This window comes from Sinohyriopsis cumingii, chromosome 12 (genome assembly GCF_028554795.1).
Source record: "Sinohyriopsis cumingii isolate HCF-2022 chromosome 12, ASM2855479v2, whole genome shotgun sequence".
Lineage (NCBI taxonomy): Eukaryota > Metazoa > Mollusca > Bivalvia > Unionida > Unionidae > Sinohyriopsis > Sinohyriopsis cumingii.
In genome coordinates, this window is record NC_142972.1 from 10554699 (window position 1) to 10574711 (window position 20013).

Genomic DNA, 20013 nt, shown 5'->3' on the forward strand with positions numbered 1-20013 from the left:
ATGATTCCTGTTATTATTAGCTGACAGGAATCTTTGGAGGTGAATCATCTGGACTGGAAATTTGCCTGCATTAAAGGAAATAGGAATTTCACACTAAGACCTATTTATTGGCAGAATTCTGTTCTATTTATCTTATGGATTAGTTTATAGGAAAGTAACTTGTTTTGTATATCGATTACAACTGTTTTCTACCCTCTCTATACTTGTGTATCTATTACTTCTGTATATAAGTGTATTGCCATTGTCTGTTTTCTTTGATCTGTATACAAGTGTATGAACTTTGTGTATTTCTCTCATCTGTATACATGTGTTTTTGTTAGTTTTCTCCCTTCTGTATACATGTGCTTCTATTACCATTGTGTGTTTTCTTCCCCCGCTATGCTTCTGTATCTATTCCCATTGTTTTCTTTGCTCTTTATTTATGTGATTCTATTCCCATTGTGTTTTCTTTGGTCTGTATACATGCATATGAGTATAAATCTTTTATTTATTTTCATATGTGTATTGGTATAGATATATCATGTATATGGTATAGGTCTATAAACTGTGTATTGGTATAGATATATCATGTATATTTGTATAGGTCTATCATGTGTATTGGTATAGATATATCATGTATATTTGTATAGATATATCATGTGTATTGGTATAGATATATCATGTGTATTGGTATAGATATATGATGTATATTGGTATAGATCTATACTGTGTGTATTGGTATAGATATATGATGTATATTGGTATAGATCTATAAACTGTGTATTGGTATAGATATATCATGTATATTGGTATAGATCTATACTGTGTGTATTGGTATAGATATATGATGTATATTGGTATAGATCTATAAACTGTGTATTGGTATAGATATATCATGTATATGGTATAGGTCTATAAACTGTGTATTGGTATAGATATATCATGTATATTTGTATAGGTCTATCATGTGTATTGGTATAGATATATCATGTGTATTGGTATAGATATATGATGTATATTGGTATAGATCTATACTGTGTGTATTGGTATAGATATATGATGTATATTGGTATAGATCTATAAACTGTGTATTGGTATAGATATATCATGTATATTGGTATAGATATATCATGTGTATTGGTATAGATCTATAAACTGTGTATTGGTATAGATATATCATGTATATTGGTATAGATATATCATGTATATTGGTATAGATCTATAAACTGTATTGGTATAGATATATCATGTATATTGGTATAGATATATCATGTATATTGGTATAGATATATCATGTATATTGGTATAGATCTATAAACTGTGTATTGGTATAGATATATCATGTATATTGGTATAGATATATCATGTGTATTGGTATAGATATATCATGTGTATTGGTATAGGTCTATACTGTGTGTATTGGTATAGATATATCATGTGTATCGGTATAGATCTATAAACTGTGTATTGGTATAGATATATCATGTATATTGGTATAGATATATCATGTGTATTGGTATAGATATATCATGTGTATTGGTATAGATATATTATGTGTATTGGTATAGATATATTATGTGTATTGGTATAGGTCTATACTGTGTGTATTGGTATAGATATATCATGTGTATTGGTATAGATATATCATGTATGTTGGTATAGATATATCATGTATATTGGTATAGATATATCATGTATATTGGTATAGATATATCATGTGTATTGGTATAGATGTATTATGTGTATTGGTATAGGTCTATACTGTGTGTATTGGTGTAGATATATCATGTGTATTGGTATAGATATATCATGTATATTGGTATAGATATATCATGTGTATTGGTATACATCTATAAACTGTGTATTGGTATAGATATATCATGTATATTGGTATAGATATATCATGTGTATTGGTATAGGTCTATACTGTGTGTATTGGTATAGATATATCATGTATATTGGTATAGATATATCATGTATATTGGTATAGATCTATAAACTGTGTATTGGTATAGATATATCATATATATTGGTATAGATATATCATGTGTATTGGTATAGATATATCATGTATATTGGTATAGATATATCATGTGTATTGGTATAGATATATCATGTGAATTGGTATAGATATATCATGTGTATTGGTATAGATATATAAACTGTGTGTATTGGTATAGATACATTGTGTGTATTGATATAGATATATATGATGTATATTGGTATAGATATATAAACTGTGAATTGGTATAGATATATCATGTATATTGGTATAGATATATCATGTGTATTGGTATAGATATATCATGTGTATTGGTATAGATATATCATGTGTATTGGTATTGATATATAAACTATTGGTATAGATATATCATGTGTATTGATATAGATATGTTGTGTGTATTGATATTAATATATAAACTGTATTGGTATAGATGTATCATGTGTATTGGTATAGATATAAAAACTGTGAATTGGTATAGATATATCATGTGTATTGGCATATATATATATATTGTGAACTGGTATAGATATATAAACTGTGTGCATTGGTTTAGATGTATCATGTGTATTGATAAAGATGCATAAATTGTGTGTATTGGTATAGATATATTTGTATTGGTATAGATATATAAAGTTTGTGTATTGGTATAGTTATATAAAGTTTGTGTATTTGTATAGATATATAAAACTGTGTCCAAAGAAGAAATTCAGTTGTTGTTGATTTCAACATCACTATTTGTCTGTATCATGCCAGGGAAGTTGTAGGTATCTTTCCCAAGGTCATGATGACGCAACCAACCTCAGCTGACCTGTGTGTGTATCCAACCCACAACCTTTAAATTACAAGTCTGACACTACCAATGAAGTGTCCATGTCTTCCATCATAATATGTAAATTTACCAATATGTGTGATAGTTCATTTTTGTTTTTCCAGCAACAGCTTAGTTAACTACACTCCATAACTGTAGTATAATGTAATACCAGTCAAATGGTGTAGTTTAAAAGAAAGTTATAAAGGATTCCAGCAATTCTTTTGACAAGAAAAGCCAGCAACAACATCCAGAACAAACTAACATATATTTATATTACTGTATATTTCAGTTTCCCCCTCTCACTTTCTCTCATGTGATGAAATTTTTCTGCCATGTTTTGTGTTTGTAATACAGGCCAGTACATACGTTGGAAGAACTTGTGGACTAACACTTCTTTTTATTATAAAATATGGTTAAGCTAAGTGAGAAAGATATAGTAGAAATAAATTAAATTCATATTTGTAAATAAAAAATTTGGAGTAATTATACATTTTTGGCGGAGTTGGTTATTATAAAGACTAGGTATTGCATTATAATTCACCATAAAGAGAATTTGTTTATAACTGGTTGGTCATAGCAAGTTGTAAAATGACAAGTGTTATCAAGAATTTATTAATAGGAGGAATTTTTGGTGGAGTGTTTCTGGTTTATGAATTCAGAATGACACATCACTCTTAGATTTAATTTTGTATGTTTCAGTTTTTTCTGTCATTGTATGGACACAATGGTTTATGAATTCACAATGATACATCACTCTTAGATTTACTTTTGTCTGTTTCAGTTTTTTCTGTCACTGTATGGACACAATGGTTTATGAATTCACAATGACACATCACTCTTAGATTTAATTTTGTATGTTTCAGTTTTTTCTGTCATTGTATGGACACAATGGTTTATGAATTCACAATGACACATCACTCTTAGATTTAATTTTGTCTGTTTTAGTTTTTTCTGTCATTGTATGGACACAATGGTTTATGAATTCACAATGACACATCACTCTTAGATTTAATTTTGTCTGTTTTAGTTTTTTCTGTCATTGTATGGACACAATATTTTATGAATTCACAATGACACATCACTCTTAGATTTAATTTTGTCTGTTTCAGTTTTTTCTGTCATTGTATGGACACAAGCTGCCAGTCCTTTGTATGGACATTTCATATGACAGCACCATGATAGTGACGGGGTCTGCAGACAGAAACATCAAGATCTGGGGGCTGGACTTTGGAGACTGTCACAAGTCAATATTTGCACATGATGATAGGTACAGTGCATTACATACTACACACCAAAAATCAATAACAAATTCTTTATGCAGTTTAATTTTTGTTTATTTCTTGGCTAAAGCTAACTGCAAATATGAATTTCTATGAGGTTGTCTTACCCGTGTTAACAGTTAGTGAGATGTAAGTGCCATCTTTTCCAGGGTCATAAATATCAGATCCTGTATGTTCCAGGATCATCACTATCAAGATCAATCTTTATATTCTCCATATCATCATTATCTGGTCCTGTATGCTCCAGGGTCATCATTATCTGGTCATGAATACTCCAAGGTCATCAATATCAGATCCTGTATACTCCAGGGTCATCAATATCAGGCCGTATATTCTCCATATCATCATTATCTGGTCCTGTATACTCCAGGATCATCACTGTTAAGATCAATCTTTATATTCACCATATCATCATTATCTGGTCCTGTATACTCTAGGATCATCACTGTCAAGATCAATCTTTATATTCACCATATCATCATTATCTGGTCCTGTATACTCCAGGGTCATCACTGTCAAGATCAATCTTTATATTCACCATATCATCATTATCTGGTCCTGTATACTCCAGGGTCATCACTGTCAAGATCAATCTTTATATTCACCATATCATCATTATCTGGTCTTGTATACTCCAGGGTCATCACTGTCAAGATCAATCTTTATATTCACCATATCATCATTATCTGGTCCTGTATACTCCAGGATCATCACTGTCGAGATCAATCTTTATATTCTTGTCATCAATATCAAGCCGTATATTCACCATATCATCAGTATCTGGTCCTGTATACTCCAAGGTTATGAATATAAGACCTTATATTCTCCAGGGTCATCAATATCATCAATATGAGGCCCTTTATTTTCCAGGTCTTATGTGTCGGGCTTTATATTTTCCATGTTTTCTAAATACATAACACAAGCTGAAGCTGACAACCCGCAAATCAGATATGATATTATTAGTAAATTTAGGTAAATAAATTCATTAATCTAAGGTAGATCGCAAGGTTACAATACTTAAAATTGCTATGATTCTAACTTTATTCTAACAAAAGAACTGTCCAAGGTTTGGGACTTTTGTGCCCAGAATGTCTGAAAATATGGGTCCATGACTGTATAAATTTTGACCTAGTAAGGTCAAGTGAGTTGCATGGCCCTTTGGCATCTGTTGTGTATTGCACATCCTCCTCCTCCTCAAAAACCACTGGACTAATTTGAGCCAGACATGGCAAGAAGCATTCTGACATGAAAGTCAGACGTGGCAAGAAGCATTCTGATGTGAAAGCGTTTCAGATTTATTCAAATTATGCTGATTCACTGTCAAATATGGCCACCAATAAAAACCTGTAAATGACTTATTGACAAATTGACACCATATTTGATGGCAGATTGGAATTTGAATGTTATATTCAGATTCCAATCCACCATCAAAAATGGTTACTGTTACTAAAACTTAAAAACACTTAAAAGTCTTCTTTTCAGAATCCACTAAACAGAATTTTATCAAATTGACAGAAAGCTTGTATTAGTAAAAATGAAGCAGAGCTACCATTACTAACATTAAAAAAACAACTTTAAAGGTCTTCACAATCAACATCATTTGACCAAATTTGACAAAAAGAATGCTTTCATGAATTGCTTCCATGTTTCTACAAATGATACTTATTCACCATTAAATATTCTACAGACCTTGATGTCTTGGCCAGCATTTGGCAGCTAGTCAGATGTCAGCCATGTAAAAGACATTGGGCCCACTTTGGCTTCTTGTTGAAAGTTGTATGGATTTGATGTATGGTCAACAGTCATGAAATCCTTGTCAGAATTTATCTAACACCTTCGTCTTTTTTAAAGTTGAATGGGTAAATATTTTTTCATTCCTGTAAAGGCTAAATTTATCTGTGTTAGCAGTGAAAAATGTACAAAATTTATTATACGTGTGGTATATCATTGATAAGCATATATACTATTAATTTATTTCATTTATATCACATGCAAATACACATATTTGCCCTTTGAATGGAGTTAAGATATGCTCCGGGCAACTCTATATTGACCAAGTGAATGAACAAAATGTAGTTCTGTGCCTTTTCTTGTTGTTCACAATCACATGTGCAAATTGATAAGTTGATTTTCTTTTTAAGTTTTTATTTGTATTCACATTGGTTAAATCAATATAAGACACACGATTTAAACATGAAAGATTATTTTTATGAAGAAAGTAGAACATTACAAACATGTTAGCTTCTTGAACACACTAAATTCCCAGGCATTTAGGTACTCTCATGTGGAAATTAGCGTGGAATATAAACTAAGCGAAATGACGAACCAACAAGAGGTAATTAAAATATTTTAATATATTTATAGGTTATCTAAGTAATTATTCTGCTTTAATTAACATTACTACTGAACATAAAATTCTCTGTCTCTGTCTTTCTCTCTCTGTTTTTTCCTTGGATGGTTTGACTTAACTGTACCATCTTTCATAGGTCAAGAGACATCATCGTATGACACAAGCGAAAATCTCTAATGCTCGTATTTTCATGGACTTATGCCCATATTTTGCTACTATGGTTGGGGGGAGCTGTTTTTTACATTTTCTTATTTAATTAATGATAATTGGTTTTCAGAACATTATATTAGGTTTAAGAAACAACAACAACAATAAAGCATTAAATACATTACAGTATGTGTGCCTCACAACCAACACATTTTTAACTTATAGTGTCAGCAGGCTATTGCAACTATGTCTCATTGATGTTATGAACACTTTAGATAGATCCCAAAGAAAGTGTTACAACAAACAATATTCTTGTAGGTTACTTGGTGCAAGTTAAAGTTTTCATCCAACCCAAATTGCTTTTCTCTCTCACTCCATTTTTCTGTGTATGTTGCCCGTTATGCATGATAGGGAAGAGATAATGGAAAAAAGAAAGGATTGCGATGAAAATGTGTACCATGTTAAATTTATTTAGAAAACGGGGACTATTAATACTTTTTATCATTATGTTCATGCGTCATTAATGATTAATGAGTGGAAATTCATCATTAATCTATGGACCTGCAGTTGAATGTTTATATATTCGTTTTATTGTGCCATGGGCAGATCACTATTTGATATACCAATAGTATTGGTATATCAATATGCTTTATACCAACACTTTAAATGCCATGTTATTTTTAATGTATGTGGTGTATATATATAGATATATATATATATATATATATATATATATATATATATATATATATATATATATATATATGTGTGTGTGTGTGTGTGTGTGTATATATATATATATATATATATATATATATATGTGTGTGTGTGTGTGTGTGTGTGTGTGTGTGTGTGTGTATATATATATATATATATATATATATATATATATATATATACCAATTTCTATATAACAGTATTTCAATATATTCCTTATCTGATTTCAGTATTATGTGTATCCAGTTTATATCAAAGACTCACATGTTTTTCTCTGGTGGCAAAGACAGGAAAGTCAAACAGTGGGATGCAGACAACTTTGAGCATATAATTACACTTGAGGTAGGTGTTTGTATTCTTATTTATTTTCTGTGTTTACAGTTTTGTAGTGCTGCTCAGTAATTTAAAAAAAAAATAGTTCATCATGCAACTCAGATGTTTGCCTTGCTTGCAAAAACATGATAACATTCAGCATACTTTGGAAACATTTGAAAGTTTGGTGAAGTGCACCATATTCAGGTCAGTGTATGTACATGTCCTGAGCCTTCATCCTAAAATGGAGTCAGTTGTTAGCATTCTGGGGAACACCCCTGTGGTCTCTCCCCCTACCCAACCAAGATTCCCTTGCCGTCAGCCAAGGTCACATCTAGTCAACTAGAAAGGGAACCATGGATGTGACACCTATTCATTACTGTCACAGATGAGAAGAACTATCCAAGAAATCATGTCACAGATGTTGGTCTTAGGGAATTTTCTTTTTTGCTTGTTTTCTAGCCATTCAACAACTTACATAAATTTCGCTTGAGAATTAGCTCACTCCTTTCATAGCCCAGTGGGTTAGGTATAGGGTTAGGTTAACCCTAATACCCCCACTCATGTATATAGCATCGTCACCTTTCCCATTTGTACCATCTGCCATTAAATATGCTGTTGACCAGACCATTGAGCAGGCCAATTGATCATCCCATTCTGCTTATGGTCAGAGGTCAGTTGTAGGTCAAGCCATTATGTTTATTACTGTACGTCTTCCCTTCTATTGGGCATAATATACACAGATGTAGAAAGTTTAGCAGATGAGGATAATTCTGTTAGTGTGTACAGGGATAACCTTAGTCAGACACAAACCCAGATCCTGCCATCAGAAGGACTGAATTCACATTAGATGGAAAGTCTGAAGAGATTTCTAGCATCTTGTCTCTTGCTGAGTGCATTCTGCTGTCATTAGCACAGATGTGGATGATGAAGATGAGCATTATCACAGATGTGGATGATGAAGATGAGCATTATCACAGATGTGGATGATGAAGATGAGCATTATCACAGATGTTGATGATGAAGATGAGCATTATCACAGATGTGGATGATGAAGATGAGCATTATCACAGATGTGGATGATGAAATGAGCATCTCTCAGTCTGCTTTGAGAGAGAGAGAGAGAGAGAGAATTCAAAGACCCAGTTTACTCTATGTTTGATGTTCTATACACATTTCCTCTCAGGAAATGGCAGGAAGCAAGAAATCACTGCCAAGCTTTGGCCCGTTGGCTCAGAGTGCTTGGTTTATTTGGCATACCTCTGAGGTCTCACATGATCAGATATCAGCTCATGGAATTAGAACCAAAAATCTCTGTGAGCCTTGTATTCTGATGCTGCAACTACTCAATTGTCTGCCTGCACTTTTTTACCATCAAGATTTAGTCTCATAGAGAAGGGAATAATTTGGTTGGCTTAGTGGTGTTGAGCAGACACACACAACCCTTTAGTCTCAGAGAAGGGAATAATTTGGTTGGCTTGGTGGTATTGACCAGACACACACACACACACAACCCTTTAGTCTCACAGAGAAGAGAGTAATTAGGTTGCCCTGGTGGTGTTGACCAGACATACACAAGGTCTTTTTGTTGCCAGTGCAGTCTTATCACATGCATTGGTTTAAAGCCTCCACTGGATTTGCCCAGGATTTTCCTCCAATAAGGAAATGGCTTATGTTTCTCCTTGCACTTTGCTTTAAACTTCATTGTGATTACATTTTCTTAGTTATGATGCCTCTTTGTTAGGGGAATGGTCTTACCTTTCCCATCAGGTTCCCTATCATCACAACCTTCAGTCGGTTACTAAAGTGGAAGTTGGAATTTGTTGAATCTCCTACACTTTCCCATTTTCCCAATATTAATATGTATGGGTAATGATGGTAAAAGGTAATTGTTATCTTAATGTATCTTTGATAAAACTTGCCAAATCACGTTATGAGTCAGCTCTCAATCTTCTCCTCCAGATGTGATGAGTGTTAATAAAGGGCACATACTTAAACTGCTCTGTATTTTTTGGTGTACAGGTTGATATATTTTGACTTGGAAGTTTTCTTGCACCTCAAATCAGCTTGTATCTGTATTATATCATTGTATCTGTATTATGTCATTGTATCAGTATTATGTCATTGTATCTGTATTATGTTATTGTATCTGTATTATGTCATTGTATCTGTATTATGTCATTGTTTTAAGTACTTTCAGTACCTTGATTTTGAAATTAAATAAGCAAAATCAAAAAGTCACTTAGTTCTACCAGTTAGTGTTCTGATATCATGTCATTGTCATGACTGCTTGTATATTACGATTTGTGTACATTTATATGTGCTTTTTCTAACATGAAATAAAAGAAAACAATTAAAGAGTTCACAGTTCACAGGCTGCATAGTACTTTGTCTAGACCCTATAACAGGGGTGCACAACCCCCAGCCCGCAAATGTGTTCTGTCCTGCCCTCAGGTCAAATCAAAACAACTCAGAAATCTGGCCTGTGAACAGTAATTATATTAAAGATTATCATTTTCGGCCCTCGAGTGGACTTAGAAAATGCAATCTGGCCCTTGGCTGAGAAAGGCTTTGCACCCCTGCCCTATAATATCTTTACGGTCTAGATCCTATAATATCTTTACGGTCTAGATCCTATAATACCTTTACGGTCTAGACCCTATAATATCTTTACGGTCTAGACCCTATAATACCTTTACGGTCTAGACCCTATAATATCTTTACGGTCTAGACCCTATAATACCTTTACGGTCTAGACCCTATAATATCTTTACGGTCTAGACCCTATAATACCTTTACGGTCTAGACCCTATAATATCTTTACGGTCTAGACCCTATAATACCTTTACGGTCTAGACCCTATAATACCTTTACGGTCTAGACCCTATAATACCTTTACGGTCTAGACCCTATAATACCTTTACGGTCTAGACCCTATAATATCTTTACGGTCTAGACCCTATAATACCTTTACGGTCTAGACCCTATAATATCTTTACGGTCTAGACCCTATAATACCTTTACGGTCTAGACCCTATAATACCTTTACGGTCTAGACCCTATAATACCTTTACGGTCTAGACCCTATAATATCTTTACGGTCTAGACCCTATAATATCATTGACCCTATAATACCTTTACGGTCTAGACCCTATAATATCTTTACGGTCTAGACCCTATAATACCTTTACGGTCTAGACCCTATAATATCTTTACGGTCTAGACCCTATAATATCTTTACGGTCTAGACCCTATAATATCTTTACGGTCTAGACCCTATAATATCTTTACGGTCTAGACCCTATAATATCTTTACGGTCTAGACCCTATAATACCTTTACGGTCTAGACTCTATAATATCTTTACAGTCTAGACCCTATAATATCTTTACAGTCTAGACCCTATAATATCTTTACAGTCTAGACCCTATAATATCTTTATGGTCTAGACCCTATAATATCTTTACGGTCTAGACCCTATAATATACTTCACTGATATAATTGATTCTGCAAAAGGATGTGATCCATATTAATGATTAGAATGTTCAATGAATGAATATATATATATATATATATATATATATATATATATATATATATATATATATATATATATATTTATATATATATAAAATACTGGAGATTACATTCACAATACTGTTATGTATTCAGTAAAAAATGTCCATAATCTAGGTTCATATTCATATAAAGATGTCAAGAAAAGTGATACACAACACGATTCACATACAGCATACATTCTACATCTGCCTCTGGGGGTTGTTTTTATGACCATTAGAAATGACTCAGCCAATAAGATTAAATATAGTATTAGTATTATTTAAATATGCAAATACTTTGACATAAAACATCATAAATTAACTGTGTTAAAACATTGGTTGCCATAGTTAAGCAAGTATTTCTAAAATACTTTGTAGGGCTTGGTAAAAATATAAACTTTATGTTCATAAATTTGAATACTCTTTATAACTTAAGTTTATATTTTGTAAGCGTAACCATTTCTTTGAAAATAATTTAACTCAAGATGGTCTTTATTTTGTGTATTTCATGGGGTTTCCGTATATCTTTATGCATGACATTCCTCCAAAATTACATGTAATGAAGGAACACAACTATAAATTTGGAGATTTTAATTTGACACATGTAATAATTTAGCCAAAAAAGTGAATAAATAAACATGAAAGTTCACAAATAATGATTTCACACAAATAGTTTGATGAGGAAATAAAAAAAAATGTCAAAAACTGCAATCAACACTAATCTTCCTGTACTCCTGTCTAATATATTTTATGGAGATTGTTTCTTTTGTGTTGTAATGTAATATATATTAATCATCGTATCTATCTTGTATGTGCTATATTTTGTAGAGGTTATTTCCTTTTATATGAGAATATATCATGGTAGAGTTGTATATAATAATAATAAATGGAAAACCTTTGCTCTTTAATGCTTGTATTATTTTGAAAGGATTTATGAGCATGGCTAATATAAGATTCACTTTGCTCAAGCAATAGCGTGTTTGCAGTCTTCACTATCACTGTCAGAAGGTTAGAACCAGATATGGATATTTATACTGCTTGGAATCATTTGTGAAGCACACTAAGTAGTTGGCCTGCTCTTGAATGTACTTATGTGTGGTTTAGAAGTTATATGTGGTTTAGAAGTTATGTGGGTTAGAAGTTATATGTGGTTTAGAAGTTATATGTGGTCTAGAAGTTATATGTGAGTTAGATGTTATACATGTATGTGGTTTAGATTTTATTTTTCCTCAAGTGCGCATATCATATGTCATCAAGTTTGTGGTTTTCTGCTTGAGTGAATGATGAATTTACTGATTGTACAGGGTCATCATGCAGAGGTTTGGTGCCTGGATGTGACCAGCAGTGGTAATTACCTGGTCACTGGGTCACATGACAAATCACTGCGACTATGGGAAAAGACGCTGGAGCCATTGGTCCTGGAGGAGGAGAGAGAAATGGTCAGTTACATTTTATTAATCAAAAGACTTTTTAAGAACATGCTGAGCTGGACATTATTTGTCAAAAAATGAATGTTACTAAGATATATATTTTACAGCCAGTTTATAATAACACCCAGGAATGATGTTATACTTGAATATATGGATACATTTGCAGTAACTACATGTATTTTATATACAGTTATTGCATACTTGTATTTTATATACAGTTATTGGATACATGTATTTTATATACAGTTATTGCATACACATATTTTATACAGTTATTGCATACAAGTATTTTATATAGTTATTAAATACATGCATTTTATATAGTTATTGCATGCATGTATTTTATATACAGTTATTGCATACATTTATTTTATAAGTTATTGCATACATGTATTTTATATACAGTTATTGCATGTATTTTATATACAGTTATTGGATACATGTATTTTATATACAGTTATTGCATACATTTATTTTATAAGTTATTGCATGCATGTATTTTATAAGTTATTGCATGCATGTATTTTATATACAGTTATTGCATGCATGTATTTTATATACAGTTATTGCATACATTTATTTTATAAGTTATTGCATACATGTATTTTATATACAGTTATTGCATACATGTATTTTATATACATTTATTGCATACATGTATTTTATATAAAATTTTTGCATAAAACATTTTAGAAATTTGTATGAATCATGTAGTACTTTTTTTGTGCTTCCCATCTGTTTCTTTTTGTTGTTGTTGTAGACGTGTTGAGCAGTCCAAATTATGTTGAATGGAATTAATTATGTGTATACAATTTTACATGTTCAAATGTATGAAAAGAAGAAAAGAAATAAATATATTTTTAATCTGTAATGCACATAGACTTATAATATCATCAACATTAATAGCATAGCAATTATATCAACATTAATAGCATAGCAATTATATCAACGTTAATAGCATAGCAATTATATCAACGTTAATAGCATAGCAATTATATCAACGTTAATAGCATAGCAATTATATCAACGTTAATAGCATAGCAATTATATCAACATTAATAGCATAGCAATTATATCAACGTTAATAGCATAGCAATTATATCAATGTTAATAGCATAGCAATTATATCAACGTTAATACCAAATTTATTAAAGTTACACACAAAAATCTCCAGATGTTTGATTGAATGAATGAAAAATTCATGTTAGAGAAATTCTTTTTTTTAACAATCTACAGTTTTTATAGACAGTTTGGTAGTTGAGTTTTAAACAATTTAAAGTTTATATAGACAGTTTGGTAGTTGAGTTTTAAACAATTTAAAGTTTATATATAAAGTTTGGTAGTTGAGTTTTAAACAGTTTAAAGTTTATATAGACAGTTTGGTAGTTGAGTTTTAAACAATTTAAAGTTTATATAAACAGTTTGGTGGTTGAGTTTTAAACAATTTAAAGTTTATATAGACAGTTTGGTGGTTGAGTTTTAAACAATTTAAAGGTTATATAGACAGTTTGGTGGTTGAGTTTTAAACAATCTACAGATTTTATAAACAGTTCATTGCTTGTTTTTTAAAAACAATCTACAGTTTTTGTAGACAGTGTAGTGGTTAATCTTTAAACAATCTACACATTTGGTGGTAGATTTTGAAATGATCCTCAATTTTTATAGACAGCTTGGTGGTTAATTTTGAAACAATCTACAGTTTTTATAGGAAGTTTGGTGGTTGATTTGTAAACAAAATCAAGTTTTTATAGACAGTTGGTTTTATTTTCAAACAGTCTACAGTTTTTATAGAAAGTTTGGTGGTAGATTTTGAAATAATCTACAGTTTTTTTAATAGACAAATGGCTGATTTTGAAGAAATCTTCAGTTTTATAGATAGGTGGTTAATTTTGAAAAAATCTACAGTTTTTATAGAAAGTTTGGTAGTTGGCTTTAAGCAATCTAAAATTTTTATAAACAGGTGATTGAGTTTTAAACAGTTTTTATAAGCAATTTGGTGTCAATTTTTAAACAAAATACAATTTTTGAACTGAAAATTCTTAAGCCATTAATTATATGTAGTGTTGAAAGTCAGTAGAATGATGTGTAACTTTGAAAGGCAGTATAATGATGTGTAACTTTGAAAGGCAGTAGACTGATGTGTAACTTTGAAAGGCAGTAGATTGATGTGTAACTTTGAAAGGCAGTAGATTGATGTGTAACTTTGAAAGGCAGTAGATTGATGTGTAACTTTGAAAGGCAGTAGAATGGTGTGTAACTTTGAAAAGCAGTAGATTGGTGTGTAATTTTGAAAGGCAGTAGATTGATGTGTAACTTTGAAAATCTTTTGTAATAGGCAGTAAATTGATGTGTAACTTTGAAAATCATTTGTAAAAGGCAGTAGATTGATGTGTAACTTTGAAAGGCAGTAGATTGATGTGCAACTTTGAAAGGCAGTAGAATGGTGTGTAACTTTGAAAGGCAGTAGATTGATGTGTAACTTTGAAAATCTTTTGTAATAGGCAGTAATTTGATGTTTAACTTTGAAAGGCAGTAGATTGTTGTTTAACTTTGAAAAGAGGTAGATGTGTAACTGTTCAAAATTACAAGAATTGTAGTCCTAAATCCCAAATACATGATCATTGTTTCCTATCTGTCAGGTAATATAAATTGATTTAAACTCTTTTCCAGGAGAGGGAGAAAGAATATGAAGAATCATTAGCACAGGGTGGAGAGCCAGTGGTAAGTTTGGGCATGAACCACAAAATAAATACTAACACATCAAGTCTCAAACAAGAAAAAAATCAGCACAATGTTATAATTTGTAATCATTCATAGTTACTATTTTTGTCATACATGCATGTGTATAGACTCCATACCTTTTGGATTTTTAAAATTATATTTGGGTATCCAGTCAGCTTGATCATAAAATAATTTTACATTGAGGTGTGTGCTAAAGAAATGAAGACTGCAGAATAGACACAATTAATGTTACAACTCATAGCTGGTGTGTTTACTAATAAATTTGTTTATCCAATTGGTCAGGTACCAGGTGAAACCAACACAGAGGCAGGTCTGGCAGGGAAGAAGACAGTTGAAACTGTCAAAGCTGTAAGTCCAAATGACTAGATCTTTAAAATTGAACTTAGAATATGAAATTTTAAAAAGTTTGATTTTCAATAGCTATTTAAACAATCTACAAGTTGCCAATATTTCAACATGAATTTGAATTCTACATGTGTTGACACAGTTTCACTGATGTTTGAAATAAATATCACTCATTTTACTTTATTATTCAGATCCAACAGTTTAAAGTTTGGATTATATATAGTATAGACTGTTAGTGATGATAAGATTGGATTATATATAGTATAGAATGTCTAGTGATGATAAGATTGGATTATATATAGTATAGAATGTCTGTTGATGATAAGTTTGGATTATATATAGTATAGAATGTCTAGTGATGATAAGTTTGGATTATATATAGTATAGAATGTCTAGTGATGATAAGATTGGATTATGTATAGTATAGACTGTCTAGTGATGATAAGTGTGGATTATATATAGTATAGAATGTCTAGTGATGATAAGATTGGATTATATATAGTATAGAATGTCTAGTGATGATAAGTTTGGATTATATATAGTATAGACTGTTAGTGATGATAAGATTGGATTATATATAGTATAGAATGTCTAGTGATGATAAGATTGGATTATATATAGTATAGAATGTCTAGTGATGATAAGATTGGATTATATATAGTATAGAATGTCTAGTGATGATAAGTTTGGATTATGTATAGTATAGAATGTCTAGTGATGATAAGATTGGATTATGTATAGTATAGAATGTCTAGTGATGATAAGATTGGATTATATATAGTATAGAATGTCTAGTGATGATAAGATTGGATTATGTATAGTATAGACTGTCTAGTGATGATAAGATTGGATTATATATAGTATAGAATGTCTAGTGATGATAAGTTTGGATTATATATAGTATAGAATGTCTAGTGATGATAAGATTGGATTATATATAGTATAGAATGTCTAGTGATGATAAGTTTGGATTATATATAGTATAGAATGTCTAATGATGATGAGATTGGATTATATATAGTATAGAATATCTGTTGATGATAAGATTGGATTATATATAGTATAGAATGTCTAGTGATGATAAGATTGGATTATATATAGTATAGAATGTCTAGTGATGATAAGATTGGATTATATATAGTATAGAATGTCTAGTGATGATAAGTTTGGATTATGTATAGTATAGAATGTCTAGTGATGATAAGATTGGATTATGTATAGTATAGACTGTCTAGTGATGATAAGATTGGATTATATATAGTATAGAATGTCTAGTGATGATAAGATTGGATTATATATAATATAGAATGTCTAGTGATGATAAGATTGGATTATATATAGTATAGAATGTCTAGTGATGATAAGATTGGATTATATATAATATAGAATGTCTAGTGATGATAAGATTGGATTATATATAGTATAGAATGTCTAGTGATGATAAGATTGGATTATATATAGTATAGAATGTCTAGTGATGATACGTTTGGATTATATATAGTATAGAATGTCTAGTGATGATAAGTTTGGATTATATATAGTATAGAATGTCTAATGATGATGAGATTGGATTATATATAGTATAGAATATCTGTTGATGATAAGATTGGATTATATATAGTATAGAATGTCTAATGATGATGAGATTGGGTTATATATAGTATAGAATATCTGTTGATGATAAGATTGGACTATATATAGTGTAGAATGTCTGTTGATGATAAGATTGGATTATATATAGTATAGAATGTCTAGTGATGATAAGATTGGATTATATATAGTATAGAATGCCTATTGATGATAAAATTGGTTTATATATAGTATAGGATGTCTAGTGATGATAAGATTCTACATACTCGTGAATATAATGTTTCATGGGGAACAAGGTGAGATGTATTTATTTGTGACCTTATTTCTTTAATGTTATTGTTTAGTTATGGACATTAATTGTACATTGCATTATATCTGCCACCACCCACTACTCCCCAAAGGAGGAGGTATATTATTTTGTGCTGCCCATTTGTTTCACTTCTCTTTAAGGCAAGATTTTGTAATGCTTTCTAGCCAAACCAAACTGAATTGAATATATAGATACCTTGAATGGCTTCCAAGACCCAGTTAGGTTCTGGTAACTGTAAACTTTATTTAAAGGTCTGAGAGTGAGACTGTGTGGGATAAAGGCCTTCAGCTTGTAAGCAAGGTATCTCCATTATGGTTTGAGAAAACTGGACCAAATTTCATTTTCAGATGCATTATGGGAGTTACATGATCTTCACTCAACTTTCAATAATTACAGAGCAGCATTAATTTGAGCTTGGATGCAACATATCTTAAAACTGTTGCAGCAAGCCACTCAAATAGGATATATGAATCCCATGAGACTGTCCCAAACCACTCCAATAGGATATTTTCAATCCCTTGAGAAAGTCCCAAACCACTCCAATAGGATATTTTCAATCCCTTGAGACAGTCCCAAACCACTCCAATAGGATACATAAATCTAATGAGACAGTCCCAAACCACTCCAGTAGGATATTTAAATCTAATGAGACAGTCCCAAACCACTCCAGTAGGATATTTAAATCTAATGAGACAGTCCCAAACCACTCCAATATGACAGTTTAAATCCTATGAGACAGTCCCAAACCATTCCAATATGATACATAAATCCCATTCAGATGCATTATGGGAGTTCCATGATCTTCACTCTACTTTCAATAGTTACAGAGCAGCATTAACTTGAGTTTGGATGCAACACATCTTAAAACTGTTGCAGCAAACCACTCTAATAGGATATATAAATCCCATGAGACAGTCCCAAACCACTCCAATAGGATATTTTAAATCCCTTTGACAGTCCCAAACCACTCCAATAGGATACTTAAATCTAATGAGACAGTCCCAAACCACTCCAGTAGGATATTTAAATCCCATGAGACAGTCCCAAACAACTCTAGTAGGATATTTTAAATCCCTTGAGACAGTCTGAAGCCACTCTAATAGGATATTTTAAATCCTTTGACAGTCCCAAACCACTCCATTAGGATACTTAAATCTAATGAGACAGTCCCAAACCACTCCAGTAGGATATTTAAATCCCATGAGACAGTCCCAAACAACTCTAGTAGGATATTTTAAATCCCTTGAGACAGTCTGAAGCCACTCTAATAGGATATTTTAAATCCTTTGACAGTCCCAAACCACTCCATTAGGATACTTAAATCTAATGAGACAGTCCCAAACCACTCCAGTAGGATATTTAAATCCCATGAGACAGTCCCAAACCACTCCAATAGGATACTTAAATCTAATGAGACAGTCCTAAACCACTCTAGTAGGATATTTAAATCCCTTGAGACAGTCCCAAACCACTCCAATAGGATACTTAAATCCCATGAGACAGTCACAAACCACTCCAATAGGATATTTAAAATCCCTTGAGACAGTACCAAACCACTCCAGTATGATATTTAAATCCCTTGAGACTGTCCCAAACCACTCCAAAAGGATACTTAAATGCCATGAGATGGTCCCAAACCACTCCAGTAGGATATTTACATTCCATGAGACAGTCCCAAACCACTGCAATAGGATACATAAATCCCATGAGACAGTCCCAAACCACTGCAATAGGATACTTCAATCCCATGAGACAGTCCCAAACCACTGCAATAGGATACTTAAATCCCATGAGACAGTCCCAAACTGCTCCAGTAGAATATTTTAAATTCCATGAGACAGTCCAAAACCACTCCAGTAGGATACTTAAATCCCATTAGGCAGTCCCAAACCACTCTAATAGGACATTTAAATCCCATGGGACAGTCCCAAACCACTCCAGTAGAATATTTAAGTCCCTTGAGACAGGCCCAAACTGAGGTCGTGGGTTCAAACCCCAGCATAATCATACCAAAAACTTCTAAAAGTGGTACTAACAGCTGCCTCGCTAGGCGCTCAGCATTAAGCAGTTAGTGTTAGGACTGGTTGGCCTGGTGTCAGGATAATGTTACTGGGTGGGTCATCATGCTACATGTCTGTGGCATGATGCCCCAGTGCTAGACATCACTTTAAACTGCCACATTGCACACTTTGTATCGATATAACTGGAAAATTGTTAAAGTTACCTTAAAAATCTAAATCACACACACACACAGTCACAAACCACTCCAGTAGGATATTTTATGTCCCATGAGACAGTCCCAGACCACTCCAGTAGTATACTTAACCCTTTACCTCATGCAAGCGTCTTGACGCCTCTACTCCATTTCCATGGAAGCACCTTTTGACGCCTCTACTTCATTCGCATGGAAGCGCCTTTTGACGCCTGCTGTAAACATCA

The 20013-nt window shown here is 32.0% G+C and overlaps 1 protein-coding gene across 1 annotated transcript in view; it reads left to right on the forward strand.

The window, feature by feature from the left end:
• LOC149785998 (WD repeat-containing protein 3-like) overlaps positions 1-20013 on the forward strand; it is a 152510-nt gene that overhangs the window by 102398 nt on the left and 30099 nt on the right. The window contains exons 17-21 of the mRNA XM_089976279.1: positions 3905-4062; positions 7520-7631; positions 12462-12596; positions 15258-15308; positions 15612-15677. Of these exons, the coding sequence (XP_089832405.1) occupies positions 3905-4062; positions 7520-7631; positions 12462-12596; positions 15258-15308; positions 15612-15677 (522 nt within the window). The remainder of the gene's footprint in view (positions 1-3904; positions 4063-7519; positions 7632-12461; positions 12597-15257; positions 15309-15611; positions 15678-20013) is intronic.